The 26,689-nt window shown below is 40.5% G+C and overlaps 1 protein-coding gene across 1 annotated transcript; it reads left to right on the top strand.

The window, feature by feature from the left end:
• The first annotated feature begins 16,599 nt into the window (after window positions 1-16,599).
• On the top strand, window positions 16,600-25,503 carry gpr26.S (G protein-coupled receptor 26 S homeolog). Its single transcript, XM_018228395.2, has 3 exons — window positions 16,600-17,762; window positions 22,833-22,946; window positions 25,181-25,503. The coding sequence occupies exons 1-3, from the start codon at window positions 17,095-17,097 to the stop codon at window positions 25,413-25,415; spliced, it is 1,017 nt and encodes a 338-aa protein (XP_018083884.1). The 5' UTR covers window positions 16,600-17,094; the 3' UTR covers window positions 25,416-25,503.
• The last annotated feature ends 1,186 nt before the right edge of the window (window positions 25,504-26,689 follow it).

Raw genomic sequence — 26,689 nt, 5'->3', positions numbered from 1 at the left:
TAAATTCTTAGACAGAAAACCATATTTCTTCTGTGCACTTGGTCCTTCTTAAATACCAGAGAATCCAAAGTTTGATTCAGTCCTGGGAAGTCAGGGGCCGGTGCATTTATAGCAGTGCTTAAATGTAGGTTTGAGATTGCCTAAAGTAAAAATGGGTACCAACAGGACTTTATCAGAATCTACTGAATCTCCTTTTGTTCAAGAATCTGCCAGTAGGTGGCGCTGTATGGCATGATTTGAATCAGTTTGGCCATTATTCTTATGGGGGTTACAAACAAGACAGAAAAGCCTCAGTATGTTTAAATGGGATGGATCTTAACCCTAAAATAATATTTAGTCTAATAAAAGACAATGTAATTTTAAGTCACTCTCCAATATACATCCATTACACATTTTCAGTGTATTTAAAGGGGAACGCCACAGAAACATAACTTAAGCATTTTTAAAAGTAAACATAATTTCAAGCAACTTTGCAATATACATCAATTATAAAAATATGCAGACTTTTCATGATTTTTAATGGTTTCTGAGAGTTCTCTAAGCCTAGCCCCCTGCTCTCCTGCTGATCTGTCTGACTACTTTGCTGAGCTGGCTGACTACTGTTACTTTGTATCAACAGCTGTATGTCCTCAGCCTGCATCCTCCAAACCCCACAATTCCCTGCACATGTGATTTCAATATGGAAAGGAACATCTCAGTGCAATGCATTGTGGGTTATGTAGTTCCTGCATGATGTCTGTAAGCTGTAGAGTAGTTGTTACAATTTGTAACATCAGTGTTTAGCAGGGCCAGACAAGGGGGACAAGTGGCCCGGGCCTGAAGGGGGGCCTGGCAGTGCTGCATTTTTTAAAGGGGACCCGTCACCCAAAAAAATTATTCCAAATCCTATTTTATTATGTAAGTCAAGCAAAATGAACTTTAATTACACTGTATAAATTATTTGAATCTTGTTTCCATCAGTCTGGGAATTCATAATTACAACAAGCAGGCAGAAGCCATTTTTTCGCGAAAAGACCCAAAGTCACGAAAACAGCCGAAATTGAAGTCCTGAAGCGGCAAAAAGACCCAAAGTCACGAAAGGAGGCGAAGTGGAAGCCTTGAGTTCAATTCTACTGAACACCAGTTTGTGGGTTTTTTTTAATCCCCTGGCCACCAATGTATTATTTTAATATTCTATAGGCCCCTGCCACCAATGTTTTTTTTTTAAAAAAAATTTTGGGGCTCCAATTTTTTTTGTAACTTGTAAGGGGGGCCCTGGCACCATTTTTTTTTAAATAAAAATTTTGGGGCCCCAATTTTTTTTAACTTTTAAGGGGCCACCTTATGTTTTTTAAAGAAAATTGAAAAATATTTTTTTAAATTTTTTTTGGGGCCCCAATTTTTTTTAACTTATAAGGGGGCTCTGACCATCAATAGCTTTTTATAACTTGTGTGTGTGGGGGGGTTACTTTTTTAGCGCTGATGTCTGTGTGGTCTTCTAACTGTGATGTGGAATGGGCGGGATATGGGGTGGGACTTGGGCGTGAGTGCGGGCGGGGCCCAGGGGGCCCCAAAAATTTTGTTGTACGGAGCCCCGTGATTTGTAATGGCGGCCCTGGTGTTTAGTCCCTCCTTCCCTGCCAGGATTTCAAATGATGCAGAAAGAGAAGAACTGTTTAAACAGCTGGATTTCAGCATAGAAAATGGCATTTATTCATACTTTTTGAAGAAACAGGTAACTGTGATGGTAATATTAGGGGTTTCTGCGCAATGTGGGCCTCTTTATCAAATTTTGGTTTGGAAGTCTGAGTTCACCTTTAAAAATGTATTTGTTATTGAAAGCTGTATCTGTCTGTCCCTGCACTGCTGGTTGTGATGTGAAACAACATATTAGAAGCCAGCTGATTAACCTGTGGAGAAGCATTGAAGACACTGTGCGAATTACAGTCTTGCCTGGGGAGAGCTGCTCTGCTACATTGTTTCAAGAGTCAGAACAAGAAGTGCATTCAGTAGCGATATCTTATTTTTAGATTTACGTATGGACTTGCATAATGGCCAGATCCCAGTGGGGTGTCTTGTGGGAATGAATAAAGCCACACAGGGTGCCAGCAGCCCACAGATGCCAATTATCTGCCCACCCTTGGAACGGATTTGTGTTTGATTGTGTGTGTTCTGCCCGCGTGCTTATGTAAATCGCCTGCATCTGATGTAGAACTAGGCTAACAATATGTAAATGAGGCTCATGCCTATGCATGAGGCTTCTAAAATAAAATCCGAGCTGCCGAAGCCGCGTACAAACAGAATTCGGGATTTGCGAAGATAATCAGGCTTCAGTGTGTATTTGTTTTACCTTTCTCTCTCTGAGAAACAACATACGCTTTATTAACCATCACTTCATAGCTGCGCTTGCATTTCTCCTTTACAATTTAAAGGGGAAGTTTACCTTAAAATTAACTTTTAAATGATGTAGACTGGCTCTCTTGTGCCCCCTAGCTCTCCAAAGTGGGCATGCCAAGGTTAGTACGTTTGTGTTAGCCAACGAGATGGAATACAGGGTTATGGAAGATAGCTCATAGTACAAGTTAATCCAGGGACTAGTCCGATTACCATTTTGGAGTCAAGAATAGTGATGGGCGAATTTATTCGCCAGGTGCGAATTTGCCGTGAACTCCTGCGATTCGCCAGCGTCCAAAAAAACGCACGCCGGCGCCCCGTGATACTAGCCTGGGCCAGAAAATAAGGAATGAAGGTGCCAAGCTGGGGAAGATAAAAGGAAATAAGTTATCCTGAAAGGGTAATATCACATATTGGCTGCTCTTCAGCAATCCATACAGATCTCTAGTTGCTAGGGTCAATGAGCCTAGCAACAGGACCAGCGTTCCAATACCAACTGGGAGAACTACAAAATGAAAATGTATTTCTGCAAGCATTTGAAATAAAGCAAACATACAGCTATATAATGTTGTAGAATATCACTATCCTCTTCCTTCTGTAAGTGAATTGCAGCAATACTAATAACAGCTGACCGCACCGTATCTGAAACCCGCCGGCCTTAGATTCTTATGAGAGGAGAAATAAAGACATTAGAAGCACAGACAGGAGGCAGCACAGCACATGCTACAATAAGAGAAAACATAACTGATATTTAAGGCGCTTCCTACTGACAATCTGCAATAAATAGTCCCGAGGGGATGATAAAATGTCATCTAATCTCATAAAAATACAAAAATAGCAATAAATTACATGCTGCCAGCTCTAACAACATACTAAGATCCACAGACACCTGCTTCCAGGATAAAAGGGAATCTCATCCTAATAGAGGAGTTGGATAATATGTGCCAGACTGATAAATTATAAAGTGCTGGATCAAAACATCCCTCTCCACCAAGATCCACTTCCAATCTGCTTAAAGGTATACTGTCATGGGAAAACGTGTTTTTTTTTCAAAATGCATCAGTTAGTAGTGCTGCTCCAGCAGACTTCTGCACTGAAATCCGTTTTTCAAAAGAGCAAACTGATTTTTTTATATTTAATTTTGAAATCTGACATGTTGTCAGTTTCCCAGGTGCCCCTAGTCATGTGACTTGTGTTCTGATGAACTTCAGTCATGCTTTACTGCTGTACTGCAGGAGTGATATCTCCTTTCTCTTTCTACTGAATTGCAAGAGCCCACTGGAGCATTTGTGCCTGTAGCAGTGATAAGTACAAGGCTCCCCATTGTCTTGCATCCCCCAGTGCTCCCTAACTTGTTTGCCTGAATGATACACAAACTGGGGGGCATTCTAGGTAATGGCAGCATGTTGCCCTCACTCCCTGTGCCGCAGAATGCAGAAGATGGGTAATGTGCCAAGTGCCATACTTCTTTCTACTTTGCACCTTGCCCTGCCTTCATAAATGAGCCTTAAGCAACCCAATGCTGTCTGAGGCTCCAAATATTTGCATGATATGCTCCTCCATTGATGTAAGATGGAAGCACTTGATATCTACATATTTGTACCCATTGGTGTCAGCAGCCTAAATTTATTTTAACAGTTAATGCTCCAGTTCCTAAAAAATCAGGACACATACATATCCACCAATCATTATTGGCAATTTTATATAAAATCAGGTTTTATATATATATATATATATATATATATATATATATATATATATATATATATATATATATATATATATATATATATATATATATATATATATATATATATATATATATATATATATATCCACTAATCATTACTGGCAATTGTGTGTACTTACCCTTTAAGTGTAAACTGCATGTCTGCTTGGGATAAAACATAGACCTGTTGTCTTTAGGTCCTCCTCATGGTGGACTCAGTGTGTGCCAGGACTTCATTTTGTGCCCAAATCTTACCCACTGCCATTGTCTGCTCCTTTTTCTGGCCTGTTCTCTTCTCCATCTTACACGAGCAGTACTGTGTTGCCATGCAGAGGAGATCTGGATGAGCTGCTTGTTTCTATAGTACAATATGTTTGGCATTTAATGAAAATCTGTTTGTGCTGTCACCATATGGATGTGTGGATGTATACAATTTGTGCCTGACGTTGCTTCTGAACAGTACAGGGTTGCTCTGCCTCTATTATGCAATGACTGTTCAACGTTTCACATTATGTGTAAACGTTATATAGTGAATAAAGTACCCCCTCTTGTAAATTATAAGGATATTATAAGTTACCGAGGCGTTTCGTGACCATATAAAAACACGAGGCCGAAGGAACTCCGAGGTAACTTCTAATAGCCTCATATTTTACAACAGGGGGTACTTTATTTATTATAATACACAAGTTTGAGTGAGTCATGTGACAGAAATGACATTAGAACTCACCGTTTATAACTGATGACATCAGAACTCACCGTTTATAAGGATATACAGTAATTTACAAGATATTCATAGCTTTTGTGTATTATATAAATATAACTGTAACCCTATCACTAACAGAATGGAATACAATTCATTCCCTTTCTGCTCATGCCAAGCCCTAAGCCTCACCAGTACAACATAACAATTAATGGTGCTCTACTGTACTCTCAGGGGCTACCTGACTCCATTTATCTTATACTTGTACACTAACTGTCCTTAGGATCGTATCTTTCCTACACTCATATAGTTCTCTACCTGGAATTTATCCTTACCGAGATGTGTTCTGTGCCCAAAGGAATTCTCTCGAGTCAGCAGGTAATATTTAACAAGATTTAGTTCTGCCTGCCTTGTTCTATGACATATGAGAACAAGATTTGAACTCCACTGTGCACCCCCTTAACTGCCCAATTGTGCCCTCAAATGCTGCTCTTCAAATGGCTTTATTTACAAAGAAGGTATCGGGTACATGTGTGCTGCACATATTCACCCCTTTTGCCTTTAAGAGCCCCAAACAAATTCTGGATTTAACAAAAATATAACAGCCAACTGCAAATAGAACCCTCAGCCAAGCAGGTAATGTACACTTTGCATTTTGCACCACTACCTGCTACTACAGACTTTCTGCTGCCCATCATACCAGGTAAAACATTCAAGAAATATTGGCCAGATTGTGGGCAGGGGGCCAATGTGTAATGTTATCTCATCCTTACTTTTTCTGACCCTGAAGATGCCAAGCATCCCCCCTCGAATACTCCAAGTGCAAATAGGATTTCCAGCACTTTCTCTTCTATGGTTGGGCTCTATTGGCTCAGGTAGAACCACAATACTGAGCAACCTCAAAACGCTTCTGCTCTAATGCTAGTTATGTCCTATGTCTATATTGTCCTTCATATTACTGTCTCTCTAAGGTTTGCTGGCAGAGAAGGAGGAGAGACTTGGCTGCCCCCATAGCTGTAAGAGGTTCACGCTGTCCCCATTATTAGCAGCCATGGAAGTCTAGTGGTTTAGGGAGCAGGCTGACATGACAGCACATACACAGGCTCTCAGTACCACAAATAAAATAAAAAGATCTCTGCTTGTTGCACTAATGGCTTTTTATCTGGGCACAGGGAAAGCTGCAAAAACGTTTCCAATTAATGTTGTTTATTGCATGTCTGCACTTCCAGTTTTAAGCAATTAAATGACAGTATTACAAGGGGGAAAATACTTTGCAACATAAAATAATTGGTCCACTGGGACCAGCCAGCAGCATCCATATAGCACAGCACAGGGAAACCATTGATGGGGAATTGGGAACTCCCATTAGTGTCTGGCTTGTATCATTCACCCCTTGTGGAATTTTTGGCTCCAGAACAAAGAATCACATTGATGCTCTCCCTCTCCACGAACTGTGAATTCTGGTTTCCGCTCTGCTTCCGGCGATCATTATCCTTTCTTCACTGGGCAATTGGGAGATTTCAGGACTTGGTAAGAGTAGAGCTCTGACAGGTCTGTGGATGCACAATACAAGCAGAGCAGAAACTGCTGTAATTAGCTGGAGAGCGGAACCCACCTACTCACACATCCCCACTCACCCCCACACCATGGCTCCATCAGGAAACATAGTGCCTGAGCCAAAGTGACACTTGCCCCCACTTTCTCTACATTGTCTTACAAAACCCTCAATATACATGAACATCGTTGTCACTTAAATAGCCATTATAGCAATCCATCTTCAAAAGTCTACAGATGTCACTGGTGCATCTATAAATGTGCCTAAGGACCATCATTCATTAAATTTATTTATAAAGTGCTAACATATTCCAAGGGGAGACTAAAATAGTATGACAAGGACAAAAAAACAACGTTTACAAACAATGGAGCAAGTGCGAACTGAGCCATGATTTCTAAACAATTATGAGGAATATTTCATATGCAGTTGTATACAATATATACTATAGGTATGGAATCTGTTATCTAGAATGCTCGGGACCTGGGGTATAACAGATATTTCCATAATTGGGAACTTAATACCTTAAGTCTACTAGAAAATCATTAAATATTAAACCTAATAGGCTGGTTTTGCTTCCAATAAGGATTATTTATATCTTTGTTTAGATTAAGTACAAGCTACTGTTTTATCAACACAGAGAAACAGGGAATCATTTTTAAAAATTGGATTATTTGATTATAATGGAGTCTATGGGAGACAGTCTTTCTGTAATTCGGAGCCTTCTAGATAATGGGTTTCCGGATAATGGATCCCATACCTGTATATGGTAGAGAGAGAAGGAGAGTTGTTTAGAAGACTCAAGATTATTTCTATGAAAAGGTGGATTTTAAGGGAACATTTAAAGGCAGGTAAGTAGGATCAGTGTCCAGGGAAGGGAGTTCCAGGTAATGTTCTGGAGAAATCCTGGAGGTATCATTGTAGGAAGTAATGTTAGAGGAATTAGAAGATCATAGCTGTAACGAAGGCGATGGGTTGTTAAGTTAGTCATGGAAGTAGAGCAGAAATTGTGCAGTACACATGTTGTGCAGTGCTTGAAATGTATGTATACATGTAATTCTGGAGCTAACAGGGAGTTAGGGAGGGTTTGTTGAAATGGAGAAGCAGAAGAGAAGAAAGAACTTTGTCAAGTAAAGCCAAATGTGAGCAGTGTTTGTAGGAAAAGTATAAGATGATCAAATGTATCCAAAGTAGTGGAAAGTGCAAGAAGTGCAAAAAAAATAAGAATGGAGAAATGTCCCTTAGACTTGGGGAATTTGCCTGAGCAAGGACACTATGTAGTGTGACAAATTTTGCTATGTACAGTACTTGTGCACAAGTCTTAGTTTTTTGAGGTTAGATGGAGAAGAAAAATTGATTGATAAAGGTTGATGGGTGGGATTTTTAATGATTGGTATTGCAAGGACTTGCTTGAAGGCAGAAGCCACAACAGCCGTGGTAAGAAAGAGATTGCATTAGCCTCACTGTACTGTACATTTGGGGGAGATGGAGCTGAGGAGCTGAAATAGAGTCTAGTAGGCAATTGGTGGCATGAGGAAAGGTGTATTGGTGTAAGGTGCTAGGTCAACATTTATTATATGCTGAGGCGTATTATAATGGGACGTATTGTGGACTGATGGGATAGTATGTCACAAGGTGTCCATCCCCTACTGGGCTGCTAAGTGTTGCATTTCAGCAAAAACTGGAGGCAGCAAGTTGGACATCCCTGTATAGGTCTTCTCTTATCATGGCACAATGTAAATATCTGAGCACTGACCCCTCAAACATCAAGTTTATGTGGAAGCCAGAAGCCTATGTTGCCCCTTGCCCACCATGGAATGGCTCCATCCAATTGTAGATCAAAGCTTTAACACCCACACTGCTGATGATCAGTATCTCAAGTGGTTCCTGAAAAATGGGAATGTCCTGTAGGTGCAGTCTTATGTCTACACTGATCCCATGTTATCACAAAGCAAATGACAATTAGTGTACATGGGATTTATCAGGCAATGTGAGTGTCTTGCCTGTAATGCTATAATGAAAAATATGGTTCTTGAGTCGCAGGTAAAGAGGGTCATGATTGTCTGAAACTGGATTCAAACCCTGGATTTACAGTCTTGAGTCTTAACAGTCCATTAATGCTAATAATTGTGATGGCGTTAAAGCTGGAATATCTCATTATAAAGAATAACTAGCACAAAAAGACCAATATATTGATCTAAGGGCATTATATACAAATAATCTGTGTAGCAAAATTCCTTCTCTGAGCAATGTTTATGGGCAGCCATCTCTCAGCCCCTCGTTGTCGGCACTTTATGCTCAGTAAATGGCAAAATGAGTGAACACAAGTTAGACCTGTACAGGTATGGGATCTGTTATCCAGAAACCCGTTATCCAGAAAATCCAGAATTATAGAAATGCTGTCTCCCATAGACTACATTTTATCCAAATAATCCAAATTTTTTAAAAATGACTTCCTTTTTTTCTCTGTAATAATAAAATAGTACCATGTACTTGATCCCAACTAAGATATAATTAGTCCTTATTGGAGGCAGAACCAACCCATTGGGTTTATTTAATGTTTACATGATTTTCTTAATGTATGAAGATCCAAATTACAGAAAGATCCATATTTGTATCTAACGGTCAATGAATATCTGACGCCCAACTCCTGTATGAAGACAGAATGAAGATAAACTTGATTATTTCCGAATCAGTACAGAATTTTTGATCGATTATATTTAGAAAGTGTATTTTTTGAGTACCGTATGCTGAAGCTTATATTTCATTTTCATTTTTGCAATAGTTCCCCTTTAACAGCTCTATTTTCTGATTCATTTGTTGTGAGAATTCAGCTGCACACACATAAAAAAGAAAAAAAGTTAAAAATAACACTTCCTTTTCTCTATGTTTTTAGAGCTCCGTGCCCTTGAGGATGATCAAACATTCCAGGTTCACGGATCAAAGTCAACCCTGCAGCTTTCTTATAGGGCTACATAAAACTGAACTTGCCGCCCGTGTACATAGTCTAATAAAATAAAACACACCTGATGTGATTTTTTTTTTCATGCAAAGGTGTTACAAGTACAATGAAAGAAGAAGCGAAGTCTTAGAAATCCTATATATTTATAAATGGTACTCAATGATGGAAACATTTATAACGTGAGCTTCGTGATGTCGGGCATGTTTCATGACTCATTGTAAGTTGCGTAGTAGGAGAAATAATGTGTCTCTACATAAGGATGTAGGAATAACCTTGTAGTTTCATGACTTTTCATTCAGCCTTGACAAGGAAAAATGCATTAAAAGTACAAATACATCAGTGTTGCACCTTAATGAAAACGGCCCGCTTACTGGTACCTTTTACTTCACTTGGTCTTAAGGTGGCCATACACAATAGGATCCGCTCGTTTGGCAACCTCGCCAATTGAGCGGACCTTTCCCCGATATGCCCACCCACAGCAGGAAAATATCGGGTAAATCCGAACGTTCGGCCCTAGGGCCGAACGATCGGATTACAACAAAGAGAATGGGCACTGACGGATCACATCAACTAGCAGGCCTGGATTTGTGGATAGGCCACCAAGGCCCAGGCCTAGGGCGGCAAGATTTTATAGGGGCAGCATGCTGCCCAACCACATCCATATTGGTTCAGAAACATAGTTAAATTTGGTTTAAAAAAGACAGTCCATCAAGTTCAACCCCTCCAAATGAAAACCCAGCATCCATACTGTATATACACCCCTCCCTACTTTTAATTAAATTCTATATACCCATACTAACTATAGAGCTTAGTATCACAATAGCCTTTGATATTATGTCTGTCCAAAAAATCATCCAAGCCACTGGGGATATGTGGGAAATACAATGTTTTTTTTTAATTTCCTGTGTGCCAATCCCCAGTGCTCCAGACCTGATGATGAAAATTTGCATATGCGCATGAATAAATGGGGAAGGAGACAGGGCAACAAATGGCAGGCTACAGGCACCCACTATGTAAATCCGGCCCTGTCAACTAGCCAATGCAGCCCTTGATCGACAGAAAAATCAAACCTCCCTGATCGATATCTGGACTGATTTTTTGGGCTGATATCGATTGGGAGACCCGCCAGAAGCCTCATACCCTGGCAGATAAGCTGCTACATCAGTCTGAACCGATATCGGCAGCATTCATTTGCCCGTGTATGGCCACCTTTACCCCACACTTGCTTCTGTCAGTTGCAACACCTGGTAGATACAACTCTTTCCTCTCAGGTGGGCCCTCTCTGTACTGTTAGAGGAAGGGTAAACCAGATGGAACAACACATAGAACTTGATCTTTTTTGCTAGGCAAAGCTCACAGTGGATCCTTGTTTCAGGAATCTCTTATCCCTGAGCCTAACCCCTTGAGACCCAATACTGGTCGGGAACACTGCAGGGCACTTACCTTTCCTGACCTCCTTGTTGGAGCCTCTGGCTGCTCTACTTACTGCCCTGATCCTGCCTCTCACTTCTTGCACTTATTTCCTACCTACTGAGGCCAACCTTCTCCCCTGGCTCTCCAGCACACCACCTCCTTCAGCAAGTGGGGACCAAAGAGACAGAACATGTAGTGGCTTCCCCATTTAATGACTATTGAACCCTGACACCCCCTGGTTAGTTACTAAACTGCCAGGGAAATACTTTAGCCCAGGAATGGGAAACAAACCCCCCCATCCCAACTAAACTGTAAATTAGGTCCAGCTCTTATCTGGCTAAAGCCCTATTAAATGATTTCATGAAATAAAGGTTGGCTAAACCTTTACCCTCCTACATCAGTATAAATAGTGATGTCATCAGTTCAAATATGCTAAACACATCACAATTGTTGATTCACTTGCAAGTCTTTGATATCATCGGATTTCTGTGCCAAAAGACAGGGTAAAAGGAAAAGTGGGTGTTTATAGAGCAGGCACTGTGATTTATACTAGCTGTCAAGGATCTGCCATTGCCATTCTGTGCATTTCATACAGGGAGTGAAGCCCTTTTATCTGTGCCATATAATGAGGTGCTGTCATTGCCTGGAGAAGTTTGTGTGTGTGTGTGGGCTGTCGGGTGATACATTTCTCTATCATGGCGGAAGTAAAACAAATAGCAGTGGGAGGCTATTTGTGAGAGGTGAGCCATTTATATCTCACATTCTGAATAAATAATTCAGTGTTGCATAGAAAGTCTCACCCCTGAGTAACCTGAGCCTCGTCGACTTGACCGTTGAGAATGTGTCCTGTGCTTTGCACTACTATGTGTTCTGTTAGTTTGTGAGGCAAAATAATGTGTAAAATGCTTTACAGGAAAAACTTCATTATCCCTGTGACAAGCCCAGTGCCAGAGTTATGCACCTTCTGGCAAAATAAAAATGGAGTGCAAGTTCAGAGCTCAGCCGACAGTTGCAAGGGGTCCCTGTAATTAAGGCTTACCATAAGCAGGGCTCCCTAGAACCTTGCAGTGCAGGTACTCCCAGGTTTGTACATTATTAATGACTCCAGGGGATAGTCCAAGGGATGTTTATTTGTCACCCAGTTACTTCAGTGGTATGGGCAATTCTAAACTCAGCTCAGCGATAGTCAGGTGATCCAAGTGGTTGCCAATAAAAGGTTCAGACCTTTTGGTGACAACTTTCCCTTGTTTGTGGGCAGGTTAGGGTTAGATGCGGGTTTATCTATCTATCTTTCATTTATCATCTATCTATCATCTATCTATTATCTATCTATCTATCTATCTATCTATCTATCTATCTATCTATCTATCTATCTATCTATCTATCTAATCTATCTATCTATCTATCTAATCTATCTATCTATCTATCTATCTATCTATCTATCTATCTATCTATCTATCTATCTATCTATCTATTATCTGTCTATCTGTCTATCTGTCTGTCTGTCTGTCTGTCTGTCTGTCTGTCTATCTATCTATCTATCTGTCTGTCTGTCTATATATCTAGGGTATGTATAGGTTTGTATTAGCAATTGCACAGAGCTGATCTCACCGGGGAGATGACTTGATATCTCTCGGGGGATGAGTTGTTACAAGTCAAAATAAATAAAGTAGATGAATTATGGGGATTATTAAATAGTCCAGCATTCATCTATATTGAACATATACAGTATGCAGATATGCAGGATTGTGGCTCATCAGATGTTTTCATCTTCATCAGGTCTGGTTATTAATGAAAAATATTAAATGCCCTTTTCTGAGTTTGTGTGTGCCATAACATTCCCCCTTGCAACTGCATATTCCCACTCGCTCTCTGAATATGCAACAAGTCTGTTAGGGCAGATGGTAGAGCAGCCAACCCAATGTCCTCCAGTTCTGGGCACTTAACTGCAAGGTTGGGTTCTGCCTACTGCCAACCTGCCTCTTCAGGTGATGGCAACCCACCCTCCACAATAGAAAAAGTAAGTTATAAGTATATAAAGTTCTGAATATATTGTCCTGTTGACAACTGAAAGTCTGAGGTTTTTTTTACCCCTCCCCCATCAGTTTATTCACCTTCCTCTCTGTTTTCATATTCAGTATTACCGTTTTGCTCTTTTTACAAATGTATTTGCCTTCTACTTTCTGGCCATGGATTTACCCACTGGCCCTTTATAACTTATCAGTTAGTTTATCAAGTACAGGTTTGGGATCTGTTATCTGGAAACCCGTTATTAATAAAGCTTCAAATAACGGAAATGCCGTCTCCCATAGACTCCATTTTATACAAATAATCAAAATTTTAAACAATTATTTCGTTTTTCTCTGTAAAAATAAAACAGTACCTTGTACTTGATCCAAACTAAGATATAATTAATCCTTATTGGAAGCAAAACCTTATTGGATTTGTTTAATGTTTACATGATTTTTAGCAGACTTAAAGGGTATGTAAAGACAAAAAAATAAAATCCCATTTTTACTTTCTTCAATGAAAAAAGAAACTTATCTCCAATATACTTTAATTAAAAAATGTCTACCATTTTTATAAGAAACCTGACTGTATGCAATGAAATTCTGCCTTCATTTACTGCTGTGGATAGGAATTGTCTGACAGTCCCTAACTGCTGAGCAGGGAAACAATCATACTTATGAACAGCAGGGGGAGCCCCCGTCTTACTTCCCAGCCATGCAGAACTCAAGCAGCTTTGTTTGTTTCCCTATAGAGCAGTCAGTGACTGTGTAGAGATTTGTATTGGTCTTTTTTCTGCCGTTACATCCCCTTTAGTGTTTCCAAGTCCAGCTGCAGGGACAAAGATCATAGAGCCAGATTTAAACAGATAAACTGGGATTCAATTTGGAGGATTATTTTGCTGCAGCCACTGGTTCTGCAGAGTTGGAGAAAGTTTGTATTAAACAATACAAAAACTATAAAATCCACATTAGATTACATGACAACACAGGACCCAGTGCAGTCTGTATATTCTGATTATTAATCAGTCTTGCTGTATCGGCTTCTGGCAGATATTATTTGACTTGTGCGGTTTTGATAATTTATGACGATCCCTAAGCAGCCCAGACCACACTGAGCATGTGCACAGTCTTGGTCTTGCAAAGATGTATAACAAAGTTACAAGATGGTGACCCCCTGTAGCCAACTTTGAAAGCATAAATCATTTGTTTGATTAGGCTTGTGGTGCAGTAAGTTCATGTTTATGTTTAGTATACAAAATACAGCATTTCTAGCCTTATACTATTCTAGACTTTTCTTCCCCTTTAAGGTATGAAGATCCAATTTACAGAAAGAAAAAATCCATTATCCAGAAAACCCCAGGTTCCAAGCATTCTGGATAACAGGTCCCGTTCATGTATTTGACTTAACGCTTTTGTTCCACTTCCCTACATCAGTTAGTGTATCTACCTTCCTTTTGACTTCGATGTTGGATTTTACCTACTTGCTTTTTACTTACTCATATTCTATATAAATCTTTCCTCCTCCTTCTCTCTTTATTAGTATTTTGCTCTTTCTCCTTCCTTTATTCCATAGATCATGCACTACATTTTTTGTATTTCAGTTTTGCCTAGGAAGTGTTAATCCAATTTGATTTATTGCTTTTATAAAATATTATCACTTTCAGAGCTTGATTGATTGTAATGTTTCTCTGTCAAGGCACTTGTTTCTACTCCTCCTTTACATGAAACATCACTGAGCTGTGCCTGGCAAAGTTGGTGGATCTGGGAAAGATAATAATCTGTGCAATGCCTCAGGCAAATTATCATCACTATATCCTCATGTTTTATATAGTACGTGTTTCTTCTTATCTCGTGTACTATATGCAGCTATCATATTAACCCTACAGTGTCTGCAAATTCAATTGCGTTAGAGGTGTTATAATTAGAGGAGATGAAAGAAGAATTTAATAACTGATCTGGGCTGTAAGGCATTCCCATTCCAGCTGCTCTTTTTTTAATGTTGACTGGACATAGACCAAAATCGATTTTGCAGGTGTCCATTATTTACCTAAAGAAGAATTCCTCACATCCAGCACCACTTCTGCTGGGCATTGTACTTCACTGAAAGGGTGTAGAATGTCCATCACTGATAATTGCTTTCTGTCACCATTCTATGAAAACTGCTATCCCTAAAGCCAGACCACCATTGCAATTATAGGTACCAACCCCCCTACTATACCTGCTATCTCACAGCCACCCTTCCCAGCAGTGGCGTAACTAGATATTACTGGGCCCCACAGCAAATTATTTTTCAGGCCCCCAAAATGTTTAGAGGTTGACTTGTTTCTCCAATATTTATTCAAATTGTATATGAATTAGGGCCTCATGGGGCCCCTATACCTCGTGGGCCCCCCTGCAGCCGCAGGGTCTGCTTCCTCTATAGTTACGCCCCTGCTTCCCAGAGACTATTATGCACTGTTACTATAGGCACCATCTCTCCCTACTATACCTGCTATCCCACAGTCACACTCCCTTCCCAAAAACTATTATCCCACTGGTACTATAGGCACCATCTCTCCCTACTATACCTGCTATCCCACAGTCACACTCCCTTCCCAGAGACTATTATCCACTGTTACTATAGACACCATCTCTCCCTACTATACCTGCTATCTCACAGTCACACTCCCTTCCCAGAGACTATTATGCACTGTTACTATAGGCACCATCTCTCCCTACTATACCTGCTATCCCACAGTCACACTCCCTTCCCAGAGACTATTATCCCACTGTTACTATAGGCACCATCTCTCCCTACTATACCTGCTATCCCACAGTCACACTCCCTTCCCAGAGACTATTATCCCACTGTTACTATAGGCACCATCTCTCCCTACTATACCTGCTATCCCACAGTCACACTCCCTTCCCAGAGACTATTATCCACTGTTACTATAGACACCATCTCTCCCTACTATACCTGCTATCCCACAGTCACACTCCCTTCCCAGAGACTATTATCCACTGTTACTATAGACACCATCTCTCCCTACTATACCTGCTATCTCACAGTCACACTCCCTTCCCAGAGACTATTATGCACTGTTACTATAGGCACCATCTCTCCCTACTATACCTGCTATCCCACAGTCACACTCCCTTCCCAGAGACTATTATCCCACTGTTACTATAGGCACCATCTCTCCCTACTATACCTGCTATCCCACAGTCACACTCCCTTCCCAGAGACTATTATCCACTGTTACTATAGACACCATCTCTCCCTACTATACCTGCTATCCCACAGTCACACTCCCTTCCCAGAGACTATTATCCCACTGTTACTATAGGCTCCATCTCTCCCTACTATACCTACTATTCCACGGTTCCATTCCCTTCCCAGAGACTATTATCCACTGTTACTATAGGCACCATCTCTCCCTACTATACCTGCTATCCCACAGTCACACTCCCTTCCCAGAGACTATTATCCCACTGTTACTATAGGCACCGTCTCTACCTACTATACCTGCTCCTATTGGTACCCACAGTCCTAACAAGCTTTCTTGCTGGTTCCCAATGTAATATGGGTCCAGGGCCCTCTGTCCTACTTTAAACACCACAAAGACATAGAATCATTTCAAAAAATTCCTCTTTCCTACAATTCCACAAATGACACATTCGCCTCTGGAAAAGATCATTGCAACTTTTTCATCCTGTTTTTTAATTTCTGTTCTTTTTCAGTAGGTTTGAAGCTGAGAATTCTACCCTGGTCACAACAAAATGGGCCAGATGAGATACCTCAGAGATTGCACTTTTTTATTGAATCAAATGAAATCAGTTATTTATAATGACTCTCAAGGCTCCCCACATCTGAATGAGCCCCCTTAAAGAGGGAGCTCCATCAGCATCTTTCTAGCCCTTGTGTATAATGTGTGGCGCTCCTTGGTGCCCCAGATGTTCCTGCTGGAAGGTGGGCATCAGAAGGTTTCCTGTGATTCTCAGAGAGGCAGCAGCTCTGTGTCTGGTTAAACCCTCCCCTAACCATGAATTTCTCTGTACAGCTTTCTGCTGATTTTCCCTTGTAGCACAGTGGGCTCGCAGAGGATGGATGAAATAGGAAATGTGCAGAAAATTCACTATCTCCACAGACCTGCTCACCTGTGCCCAGGGCAGACACCTCTGATCCCTGCAGCTCCACCCATGCTTTACTAATCAGCGAATTTCAAGAGAAAGCTTGTGGATTTTTAAATGACTAGGAGAAGAAATTGGGGCACTCTGAGGATCCAGCATCCCTGGGCTGGAAATTGTACCAGTCAGAGCAAAATGGTACCGAGCCTGGACACTCAGCATGCTTAGCCTGAGAATGCTCCAGCAATGGAGCTGTGGGGGGTGATTGGCTGCCTCTGGCTGGTGGTGCTGATCCTTGCAGCATTGCTGTCCAACATTGTAGTGCTGATCTGCTTCCTTGGCTGCCCCGATATACGCGAGCAGGTTCCCGGTTTGTTCACTCTCAACCTGACCTTGTGCAACCTGCTGCTGACCGTCATTAACATGCCTTTGACCCTGGTGGGGGTGATCCACGGCCACCAGCCCGGTGGGGAAGGACTATGCAGGGTGGCAGGGTTCTTGGAAACTTTTTTGACCAGTAACTCCATGCTGAGCATGGCTGCCCTAAGCATTGATCGCTGGGTGGCTGTGGTTTTCCCACTCAGCTATCACTCTAAGATGCGGTACCAGGACGCAGCTCTCATTCTCCTTTACTCATGGATTCACTCTCTGGCTTTCCCTACTGTGGCTCTTTGTCTGTCCTGGATTGGCTTCCATCAGATCTATGGCTCCTGCACCCTGTACAACAAAAGACCAGAAGAAGAAGCCTCCTTCCTGGCTTTTATAGTCCTATTCCACCTGCTGAGCTTCCTCCTCTCCTTTCTAGTCCTGTGTGTCACCTACCTGCAGGTGCTCAAGGTGGCCCGCTCCCACTGCAGGAGGATTGATGTGATCACCATGCAAACTCTGGTGCTACTGGTGGATCTGCATCCCAGGTAGGTCATAGCCTGAATAAGTTCAGGTACTAACTTAATTGCTCCCAGAACCTGAGGGCATCACATGGCACTTCCCTAGAAGAAATCATTAGCACCAGAGCTATAATATTAATAAACCCATCCAATGGCATTTTACTTTGCCCTGGCATGCTAGTTATACATACAATTTAAGTGTGTTGAAGATGGAAACTATAGTAGCAGCTGTGCAGTTGGTCTTATTTCTATTGTTGGAACTCTTTGTCACCCTGCTTTTCCAGTCTTTAAAGTTTTTTTTGCTGTTTATTCTTCGATCTGACATTATAACAAATGCCTGGTTGATAGTGTCAGCTTAGCAACCTGGGAGATCCAAATGGGAGCAGAGCAAAAGTTAACCATGAAAGCAAAACAGATCTCTTGCACATACTGCCTCTCCCTCAACCTTTAAGTTAATTTATGGTTAGTATTTCTAGGGGGAGGTACCGTAGTATTTACAAGTTAACCAAATTGGCAGAAAACTACTATTAGACATAGTGGTTAATTTCCATCAAGTCATGTGCTCTTCCTCTGTTTTTAATTACATTCATTAGAAACATTTGTTATGCAACAAACAGACAATTAAGGGGAATTACATTTAACAGTGAAGTGAATATTAATTTTCCCTTGTTCTTTTGACCCCGATGGGCAACTACGAATAAACAAATGCAACACTTAAACACTTAAAGCAGACACTTTCACTTAAAGATTAACAGCACATGTATCAAAATATATCCCTAATGTACAGCTTTCAAAAAAGTGGCCTATGGAATGTAGCAAGTAGAATCTCTCTAGGTTTAGTGTATAATCACTAGGAATATGGTTAAAGTACAACTAAGAAGAGGACGTAAAAATGCCCTAAAACATTTAAGACTAATTTACAGACTGTGGGGTAAAAGGGATAAACGGAAAAAAACTTAAGCTACTAATCAGCAAAATCTTACAGATTTTTTAAAGACTGAAAGAAGAAAAAATCCAGCTCCCCTGGGCAGTAAGTTGTGCCAGTCAATGAAGAATGACACTGAGCTTGGGCACTTAGGCTTAGCCCAGGAATGTTCCAGCAATGGTTCCATGTGGGGTGATTGACTGTTTCTGGCTGGCAGTTCTGATCCCTGCAGCGTTGCTGTCCAACACTGTGGTGCTGATCTGCTTCTTTGGCCGGGACGGGCAGGTTCTGGCTTTTTCACTTTCAACCTGACCTCAATAGGTTTAGTGAAAAGTCACTAGGAATATTGTTAAAGTACAACTAAGAACTTTTAGTACAACTAAAAAAAAAATGCTCCCTAAAACATTTAAGGGTTCATTTATAGACTGTGGGTAAAAGGGACAAACTGCAAAAAAAACATACACAGGCCAGCCTGTATTTTGCACTTTACGCCCAGCCCCTGTGGATGCGGGGAGGAGCCCAATGACCTGTCTTCAGATACACAAGTAAGAGGGCACTTGCAGGCACTGGATACAAAGGAGCCCAGTACAGTCGCCATATGGTAGGTTGTAATGACAGAGCTGCCATGCCGTGTACCACATTGCACCTTGTGCCAAATGAGCACTTTGCAATTGTGTACCCTGTAGTGCTCTAGCATCCAAGTCTTTTAGTATGCACTTTTCTAGAAAAGGTGTTATTTTTGTTTGAATAAACATGTAGTTTATTATGTAGGGCTTTTGAGGGCATGTCACTATCCATTGGGTTACTCTATGGCCACTATCAATAGGGTTACTGTAGGGTTTCTATCCATTGGTTACTCTATGGCCACTATCAATAGGGTTGCTGTATGGTCATTATCCATTGGGTCACTATCAATAGGGTTACTGTATGTCATTATCCATTGGGTTACTCTATGGCTACTTTCAATAGGGTACTGTATGGTCATTATCCAATGGGTTACTCTATGGCCACTATCAATAGGGTTACTGTATGGTCATTATCCAATGGGTTACTCTATGGCCACTATCAATAGGGTATTGTCACTATCCATTGGGTTACTCTATGGCCACTATCAATAGGGTGACTGTATGGTTACTATCCATTGGGATACTCTATGGCTACTTTCAATAGGGCTACTGTATGGTCATTATCCATGGGTTACTCTATGGCCACTATCAATAGGGTTACTGTATGATCACTATCCATTGGGTTACTCTATGGCTACTCTATGGTCACTATGCATTCAGTTACTCTATGGTCACTTTCAGTAGGGTACTGTATGATCACTATCCATTGGGTTACTCTATGGCCACTATCAATGGGGTGTCAGAATGGCCACTATCTATAGGGTAACTGTATGGTCACTATCCATTTGGTTATTCTATGGTTACTCTATGGTCACTATGCATTGAGTTACTCAATGGCCACTTTCAGCAGGGTACTGTATGGTCACTATCCATTGGGATTTCTCTATGGCCATGCTCCATAGGGTGACTGTATGGTCACTATGAATAGAGCAAGATTGCAGTATGGTCTAGTGCAGGGTTATTGTATGGTCACTGTGAATTCAATTACTGTACAGATACTGACTGAGATTACTGCATGGATACTAGTAGCTGGGTTCCTCTATACTCAGTATGCATAGGGTTACTGCATGATTGTTATCTGCAGGATTACTGTCCTAATAAGTCACAGCAAATACAAAGATAGGTGGGTCAGTACTAAACTGCAGTTTGATTTAGATTTGATTGATTGATCAGGCCACGGCCTTTGGCTCCTTAACCTTTGCATTGCCTCTGGACACATTCATTTACATTGTCCATAGTTGCTATTTATTTATGTATTGGTCTTGGAAGATCTCAGCCTACCCCATCCTTGAACCAAGCAGGCCATGTAGACTAGTGTACCAAAACCTTTATGTTCATGCCTTAGGTACCTCTGGATTGCATTAATTTCACGTGTACTGCACATCTGTTTAATGACTGGTTGCAGCCCCTCTATAGGCTTAGCCCTGATGTTGAAGAGTTTGGACATTTTGAAGTATATTCAGGATTGAAGGCTATGACTGAGAAAAACCTAATCCAGTGTATTGATATTTCCCCTACAGCATTTCTGCTCAAGTGAGCAGAACAGTATCTTCCCTGTACGCTCTCCTCCCTACCCTTTCCCTGCTGCTTATTCTTCCTACTATTTTCTCTCTCCCCTGCTCATCAGCTTTTCCCAGCTTTTCCATTTGTGTCCACTCCACTAGTATATTTATATCACTTATAAACATAAGAGCAAAATAATGTACAAATAGTACAAAAACATTGAGCACCAGCATCAACAAAGGAAAGGTACCCGGGATATTACATTTAAGGCGGCTCGATTGTGACCAAACAATGCAAAAGCAGAGGGAAGAGTGAATTTTGCTGGAAGAGATAGATGAACATTATACTGCCACTTAATAAATCTGATTCAAAGTCTTATAACTATTCAGGTTATAATACCTTTTATATCTTCCCTATGGATTTGTCAAATGGAGACATTAAGGGCAGAGACACACGTTCAAATTCGGGGAGATTTAGTCGCCTGGCGATTAATCGTCTCTTCTTCGGGGGACTAAATCTCCCTGAACTGCCTTCCCGCCCCGAAGAAGAGCAGAATTTTCGTTGGGTGGCTAATCTCTCCGAACATGAATGTGCGTCTCTGCCCTAAGTTGTGTGTAATAGTATTTTTCTTTTACCCTCCTGCTCACCAGAAAGGTATTACTGGCTTAGTTTACAGGGCAATCCTTTTGAAATAAAAAAATAAAAAAATAAATAACTTAACTGGCTTAGTTTACAGTTTTAGATACCATTGTCTCTCCGGCCAAAAAACTTTTCCTTCTCACCACCATAGGCCTCCCATTGTGTTAGGATCGTATAGCAAAAATCCAAAAAGGGGCATATGGGGGCAGTCTAGAGGTAAAGAATGGCTGGCTAATGAGGGGACAGGGTTGTAAATGGAATTCTCCATTCTCCTCTTCTTCGGGGCAACTAATCTCCCAGATCTGCCTCACTGCCGGCTAGAATGTAAATTGCCGGCGGGATGGCAATCAGTGTGATTCGTTTTTTTGAAGTTGCCCGAAGTTGACTGTATAGGAAAATTTTTAATAGCTTTTGCAGCATATGTAAGTATTATCTAGAAAGCTCCGAATAACGGAAAGGCTGTCTCCCATACACTGTACTCCATTTTATCCAGATAATCTAACTTTTTGAAAATGATTTCCCTTTTCTCTATAATAATAAAACAGTAGCTTGTACTTGATCCCAACTAAGATATAATTAACCCTTATTGGAAGCAAAACCAACCTATTGGGTTTATTTAATGTTTACATGATTTTCTAGTAGACTTAAGGTATGAAGATCCAAATTAAGGAAAGATCCATTATCAGGAAAGCCCCAAATCCCGAGCATTCATGATAACAGTTCTCATACCTCTACTGCTAAATGAGATTGTATGTCTTTGTTCATCCCCTCCCACATAAAACTGTGTCAATGTAGATATTCCTTTGTATGGAGCACAATGCTCTAGCCGTATATCTTAGGCTTTAACCTATATATTCTATATCTAAAACTGCATTTGAAATTTCCAACCCACCCATGAAGATATTTGCTTGCTCCTCCTGTCTGTGCTGGGTACGTAAGTGACATGCAATTGTGTTTCCCCAGCTGTTTGCAAGGAGCACAGGGAATTTAATAGGCAGTAGATTAATAAACATTGGCAACTGTATTTAGCAAAGCAGTGCTATTGTTACATTAAATAAGACCATGGGCCTTATTTATCAAAAAAGTCAGACCAAACTAGAATCCACGATTGGACCTTATTTGTTATTAATAAAATCACGATTTAATCGGGGGACAACCAGAACAAATCAAGCAAGTTTTTCCCGAAAAGACCTTGGTAACGCTGAGATGCCGGATTTTCGGATTCTGAGTTTTTTCTATCCTCGGGTTTTAATAAATTTAAAAAAATCCACGTTTTTATTTCCACTAAAAATTCGGATTTTATAGTAAAAAAAAACCTTGAATTTTTCGAGTTTTTGGCATTCGGCCTATATTAAATAACCCCCTTGATGTCACCTTCAGACTAATTTAATTTTGTTTTCTCAGTGTCAGGCAGAGATGTCTGGAAGAGCAGAAGAGAAGGAGGCAACGGGCAACCAAAAAGATCAGCACATTCATTGGGACATTCCTGCTTTGTTTTTCTCCATATGTCATAACCAGGTAAGTGATCACCTATTCATATTTAAGCAGAAAGGTAATTTCTCTGCAGCTGGACTGACAGGTTTAGGAAAATCATTGGAGGATGTGAATGTAGAATACAGAGGTCCTGTATTTATATTGTATGGAGCTGATGCACAAATGGACACATACACAAATTCTTTCGATAAAGGCACTTGCTTCTACACTTTGGTTCCCCCTCAGTAAATGACACTGGAATAAAAGATAATATTAATATTCTGAACCCAACATTACCCTAGTAGTTACATGATTGCTAAAGTGAAATGCACCCAAATGCTGTGAAAGCCTTTAGTGGAATCAACAGGGTGGAGGGAATTTCCTGCTAGTTTTCCGAAGTCGTGAGACGACTTCGGAAAATAAATCGCTCCAAGTCCCATCCCATGGGCGATTTACATTTTAGCTGGCGGGAAGGCAGGGGAGGCAGTTTGGTGAGATTAGTCGCCCCGAAGAAAAGGAGATTTGTTGCCGGACGACTAATCTCTCTGAATCTGCCTGTGTGCCCTGACCCTAAAAGAGAAACAAACCCCTTATTAAAAATAGAGACCTCAGGCCAGTGTTCAAAGTAGATTAAAATCATACTGTTCTTGGGTTCTACTGTAGAAGCACAACATTAAAATCTTCTGCTCTCTTGGATGGATGCATATAAGCAGTACAGGTTTTGCTTCTAACTTGGCATTTTTTTTATTCTACTGCACATGTGCACCCAAACTGGTCAGACGATAGCGGTGTGGTGCTCTTAGAGTAACACCCTGCACCAGCTCAGGTCTCAGGCAAGCAATGGCAGGAATAGGGGCTGTTGGGATGAGGACCACATCAACAAGCCACTATGGTCCTTGATCTGACATGAAACTCATACCTGCCCGATAAAAATTGGGAGAGAGTACCTTGTTGATGCAGTCCTCTCCCAATGGGCTGCATTGACCTCCATTATGATCCAAACGTTGACCCAAATGACTGGATATGATAAATATGGCCCCCCCATATGGGATCAATATGGCCCCTCCATTTTCAGGTGTAAGACCGCTTAAGAATGCAGCTTCCAAATGGTTGCAGTGTATATGTGCTATTGTGTATGTGTTTGAAACTTTAGATTGTAAGCTCTACAGTAGCAGGGGCTGCTGTAATTGTTCTATAATCTCATTAAAGGGCATGTAAAGTCTAAAATAGAATAAGGCTAGAAATGCTGTATTTTGTATACTAAATATAAACATGAACTTACTGCACCACAAGCCTAATCAAACAAATGATTTATGCTTTCAAAGTTGGCTACAGGGGTCACCATCTTGTAACTTTGTTATACATCTTTGCAAGACTAAGACTGTGCACATGCTCAGTGTGGTCTGGGCTGCTTAGGGATAATCATAAACAAAGCTGCTTGAGTTTGCATGGCTGGGAAGTAAGGCGGGGGCTCCCCCTGCTGTTCATAAGTATGATTGTTTCCCTGCTCAGCAGTTAGGGACCGTCTGACAATTCCTATCCACAGCAGTAAATGAAGGGAGAATTTCACTGCATACAGTCAGATTTCTTATAAAAACAATGCACATTTTTTAATTAAAGTATATTGGAGATAGGTTTCTTTCTCATTAAAGAAAGTAAAAATGGGATTTTATATTTTTTGCCTTTACATGCCCTTTAAATAAAGGATACAAATAATTGTCTGGAATAACCCAAGATATCCATGGTTATAACCTTGGTTACATCTGTTACTTGTCTCAATATCAGACATATCTAAATAAGGCCACTGTTGTGCCTTAAAGGAGAAGGAAAGGTTACAATTAAGTAAGCTTTATCAGAAAGGTCTATATAAATACACCAGTAAACTCTGTCAAAAGAAACACAACATTTGTTTCCTTCTATTGTGTACTCATGGACTTTTGTATCAGACTTCTTGTTTTCAACTTAAACCTCCAGGGCTAGGTCTTGAGCATGCTCAGTTTGCTCCTCTCTTCCTCTCCCCCTCCATTTCCCCCCTCCCTGCTGTTATCTGAGCCCAGAGCTATGAGTGATCAGGGAGACTCAGGCAGGAAGTGATGTCACACCAAGCTAATATGGCAGCTGCTATCCTAAACAAACAGTGAGAGCTTCTAGAGCTGTTTACTCAGGTATGGTAAAGCATTCTGCAGAATAAATATAGTGTTTTAGCTTGCACCATTGTGGCTAATGTAGCTTTCCTTCTTCTTTAATGTCACTTCCAATTGTTTTCTCTGCCCCTTCAGGTTAGTGGAGATTTCATCATCGACTCCCATTAGCTCACACTGGGGAATTGTGAGTCGGTGTCTGGCCTACAGCAAAGCTTTGTCCGACCCCTTCGTCTATTGCCTGTTACGGAATCAGTACAAGAGCTGCTGCCGGGATCTGGTGAACAAACTGTTAAAGCGCAGCTCCGCCAATTCTTCCGCCCAAAGGATGAACTCATACGTGGGTAGTTTGGTGTTAACCACCGAGCAATAAGTTTGGCAACACAACCAAGGAACAAGCAACCAAAAAAATCTTCACTCCAAAATTTTTATTTATAAAAAGAGATGTTTTTGTATTGTGATGGTTTCCTGTTCTCCAAAAATGTAATTCCTGGAAATTGCTGGAAAAGCCACGTACAGTATTGGATCAATTTGTGGGGGGCTGCAGGGAATTTAGAGTAAAGCTGCTTGGTACTTGAATCAACATTTAGATTTCTATGGAAAAGGAGTATTTTTTTTATTAGAGGGCACTAGAATAGTTTTAGTCCATGGGACTGCTGTATGAAACAGAACACAGGTAATGATCTCCATAAGGATTAAATAGACCAACTGTCATATAAAACAACTGTCGTATATACAAGTTAGATACAGTATGTCTACAAAGAAAGATGTCTTCATTTCTATCCAGTGCTGTAAATAAAGTGCCCACAGAACCTGTTGGGGCGCAAAGAGAATACTCAACCCACATGTCCTGCAAAGGATTGCACCCCATTTCTTGCTGGGGCATGTGCCATGGGATATGAATTTGTCTGTCTGTTCAGCTGTGTTTTTTTTTTGTTTTTAAATTATTTTTATTGAAGTGTTAACATAGAAATTCAGATATATCACAAAAAATCAATATTATTGACAAGAGAATCAATACAGAAATTCAAACCAATGCTTGATAGCAAAACAAAAAACATAGTAACCATATTTAGTTAATTAATTGGTGCATTAGTTAATAACTTATCTCTCTGCTTTGAATGAAAACAACATAACAGAGTATATATGTGGAAAGTTGAATGGATAGCAATAGAATCTTGAAAAAGTAGAGCTTAAAAACAAAAAATCAAATTGTACATTAAGGGGCATATTATTAAAGGGTCGAATTTCTAATTGAAAAAACGTCGAAATTCCAATTCAAAAAGACCAACCAAAATTAAGTTGAAGTTGTTTTTTTTGGTCGAATAGGTCAGTTTTCGATCGAATAGGTCCGTATTCGAATCTTATGAATCAAAAGAATAGCACATTCGATCGAATTTGATTCAAAGTTTTTCCCCAAAAAAGCTTCGATTTTTCAAAGTCCACCAATTAACTCCAAATAGGTTCTAGGAGGTCCAGCAGGTTTTAGATGGCGAATGGTTGAAGTCACATTTTTAAAGAGACAGTACATGATAAATTTCGATATTCTAATTTTTTAATTTTTTTTAAATTCGAATCGAATTTGGACTATTCCCTAGTCGAAGTACACAAAAAATAATTTTTTTTCATTCGAAAATTCAACTCGAC

Source organism: Xenopus laevis, chromosome 7S, assembly GCF_017654675.1.
Source record: "Xenopus laevis strain J_2021 chromosome 7S, Xenopus_laevis_v10.1, whole genome shotgun sequence".
In the NCBI taxonomy this organism is placed as follows: domain Eukaryota; kingdom Metazoa; phylum Chordata; class Amphibia; order Anura; family Pipidae; genus Xenopus; species Xenopus laevis.
This window is presented reverse-complemented; position numbering and strand designations above follow the sequence as displayed.